Here is a 2,846-nt window from a genome sequence, read left to right on the forward strand (position 1 = left end):
ACCCTGAACGCGCGGGACACCCTGAACGCGCGGGACGCCCTGAACGCGTGGGACGCCCTGAACGCCCTTAACATGCCGTACGCTCTCAAAGTGCCGAATGCTCTGAACGGTGTGTGAGCTCATGAACGCGGTTATGAGGAGCTGGATGTTCAGGAAGAACCCGTCCATCAGGACATGACGGATCATCTAAACCACGTGAACGCCAACAGAACCAGACCTCTGGACTCTCCAGTACTCACCGAGTACGGTGGCGCACAGCGCCGCCTTAATGAGGGGCAGCGAGGCGTCGTACGCTTCGTGCAGCAGGTGGACCTGCTGACTCTTCACCTGGTTCTTGGTCAGGATGTTCTGCAGGCTCTCCAGGATCCGGACCCATTTCTTCTTCTCTGCCTCGCTCTCTGCCAGAACCAGCAGGGACACGGAGGAGAGCTGCGAAATCAGCTGAGACGACGTCACCTGCAACATCATCGACCGTTAGGAGCTGGAAGGTGCGGCAGGAGCCGCGCCTGCTGCGTTTCCTACCTTGAAGATGCACGGGATGTCCTTCCTGGTGGCATGGATGACGTCGGACGCCAACACGGAGCTGACGGACAGATCTTCATCCCTGGAACAAAGCGGTTGATGAAACCAGGAACAGGTGAGGAAGGATCAACCTGCTGCCTCCAGGCGGCTTACCTGAGGTCCAGAACCAGACTGGCCGCCACGCCCGGCTGGGTGGACTTCCCCTCTGGAATGTCGTAGAGAAACAGTTTACAGTCGGAGGCCACGGCGAACGCTCGCTGCCAGCCCTTCTTCACGCCGCTGGGCTTGGGGATCTGCCAGAGGACAGTTTAGTGTGGAACCGTAGCGGATCATCCTGCTCCTGCAGCTAGCCGCCTTACCTTGACGTAACCCTTGTACGCCGTGCCGATGCCCCTCTGGACGTCGATGCCCTGCGGCCTCTTGGCCTGCTCCGCTGGGATCGGACAGATTAGGGGGGCGTGGTCTTTACAGGCGACATGGCATATGAAGGAGCAGACTGAAGGCAGAGAGACGGAGCATCAATCATCCTTCTCTAAAAACCACCCAGAGTTTGGATCAGAACCAGACGTACCTTCGCAGGCGTAGCCCTGGCGGCTCAGGCCCACCATCAGGGAGGTGCAGTGAGAGCAGAGGGTGGGGCTGGAGAAGGTTCTGATGCTCAGCTGGTGAGCTTTGGGCTGAAACACAGGAAACAGCTGCTTCAGCTTCATCACGCCTCTGATGGACCAGAACTTTATGGGTCCAAATCAGGCAAATCTAAAGCGGAGACACTTTGAATTCCAGGAAACGCGCTGGATGTTTTCTAAGGCGGAAGGCTCTAAAAGAGCCGCCATTGTTCACCGCCGGCCGGTTCCAGCCTGCAGCGCCGCTTCCCTCGCCTGCTTCTAACCGCCGGCCGGTTCCAGCCTGCAGCGCCGCTTCCCTCGCCTGCTTNGCCGGTTCCAGCCTGCAGCGCCGCTTCCCTCGCCTGCTTCTAACCGCCGGCCGGTTCCAGCCTGCAGCGCCGCTTCCCTCGCCTGCTTCTAACCGAAGACCAGCTGAGGTCTAAAGAGAACTCCACTAATCCACCTTAAACGGGCGGGTCCTGGCGGCGTACCTTGGGTGCAGGCGAGCTCTGGTAGGTGGGGGAGGGGCTGTCAGGGAGCGATGCTGCCTTCACTTCCTGTTGACAAAGAGCAGAGCAGTTAGCTAACGAAGCTTTCGCTGCGCACCGTGGAACTGTGGGCGGATTACCTCATTCTCAGAGACGGAGCACGGCGAGGAGGGCGCCGTGTCTGGCTTCAGGGGGGCGGAGTCTAAGTCTGCAGTCTGAGAACGACAGAAGGGGGGAGCTTTTAGGAGGACAGAGCAGATCCTGAATCTTCTGAGGAGGAACCACACAGGAACAAAGAGCTAAACATCCTAGTGTGGGAGGGGCTATGTGAGGGGGCGTGGCTTCATTAGTGAACAGCTACAGCCGAGGTTAAAGTGACTGGAGAAGGCGGGCTCGAACCCGCTGGGAAAAACTTACTTCTTCCCAAAGAGCGAGCAGCGAGGAGGCGGAGCTAAGCGCCGCCTCCAGGACGCCGAGGGGAGAAGCAGGCAGCTGCTGCTGATTGGTCAGCGCCGCGGCAGGAGGCTTACCTTAAAGCTGAGGTCTGGAGCCAGAGGAGACGTGTTGAAGTAATCAAAGATGGAGTCCTGGAAGTCCGGAAGCTTCAGACCTGCAGAGACTCAGAGTTCAACAGGGATCCATCCAGGAGGAGAACTTCTGAGGAGGCGCCCTCACCTTTAGCAGAACGGGAGCGACTCTCCTCCATCTCCCTCCTCAGACTCTCCACCTGCTCCACCGCCTCTCTCCTCTTCTCCTCAGACTCCTTCAGCTTACTGTAGACAGACGGGAAAAGCTGGATCAGGACCGACCCGTTACAACCGTCTCTGAAACCACGGCGACCCTGGGTGACCTCTGACCTCTCCAGGTTGATGTTGGCGGCCTTGAATCGGCGCAGCTCCTCCTGGACCATCTGCTTGGCTTTCAGTTCGGCGTCCAGAGCCGACTGCAGCTCCAGACGAGCCGACATGTCCAGCTTCTGGCTTCGACGCACCTTCCACAGGGGGTCCTGCAGGGGAGAGACAGAAGAACCGGTTTCTGCAGCTTCTATAATCACGGCTCTAGATACCTGATGGAGGAGATCAGCTGGAAGCTCCAGGAGTCCCGCCTAGAGCAGGGCCGCCTAGATCAGCGCCGCCTAGATCAGGGCCCCCTAGATCGGGCCCCGTCTAGATCGGCCCGCCTAGAGCAGGGCCGCCTAGATCAGCGCCGCCTAGATCAGGGCCCCCTAGAT

At 59.2% G+C, this 2,846-nt stretch overlaps 1 protein-coding gene across 1 annotated transcript in view; it reads right to left on the minus strand.

Moving 5' to 3' along the window:
• Window positions 1–2,846, minus strand: part of LOC107104975 (serine/threonine-protein kinase MRCK beta-like) — a 26,653-nt gene that overhangs the window by 8,980 nt on the left and 14,827 nt on the right. The window contains exons 16-25 of the mRNA XM_015405092.1: window positions 2,473–2,621; window positions 2,291–2,388; window positions 2,146–2,225; window positions 1,756–1,830; window positions 1,619–1,684; window positions 1,094–1,199; window positions 882–1,018; window positions 676–815; window positions 523–604; window positions 240–456 (exon numbers count right to left, since the gene is read on the minus strand). Coding sequence (XP_015260578.1) covers window positions 240–456; window positions 523–604; window positions 676–815; window positions 882–1,018; window positions 1,094–1,199; window positions 1,619–1,684; window positions 1,756–1,830; window positions 2,146–2,225; window positions 2,291–2,388; window positions 2,473–2,621 — 1,150 coding nt within the window. The remainder of the gene's footprint in view (window positions 1–239; window positions 457–522; window positions 605–675; window positions 816–881; window positions 1,019–1,093; window positions 1,200–1,618; window positions 1,685–1,755; window positions 1,831–2,145; window positions 2,226–2,290; window positions 2,389–2,472; window positions 2,622–2,846) is intronic.

Source organism: Cyprinodon variegatus, unplaced genomic scaffold, assembly GCF_000732505.1.
Source record: "Cyprinodon variegatus isolate N-32 unplaced genomic scaffold, C_variegatus-1.0 Scaffold1982, whole genome shotgun sequence".
NCBI classification, from domain to species: Eukaryota; Metazoa; Chordata; class Actinopteri; order Cyprinodontiformes; family Cyprinodontidae; genus Cyprinodon; species Cyprinodon variegatus.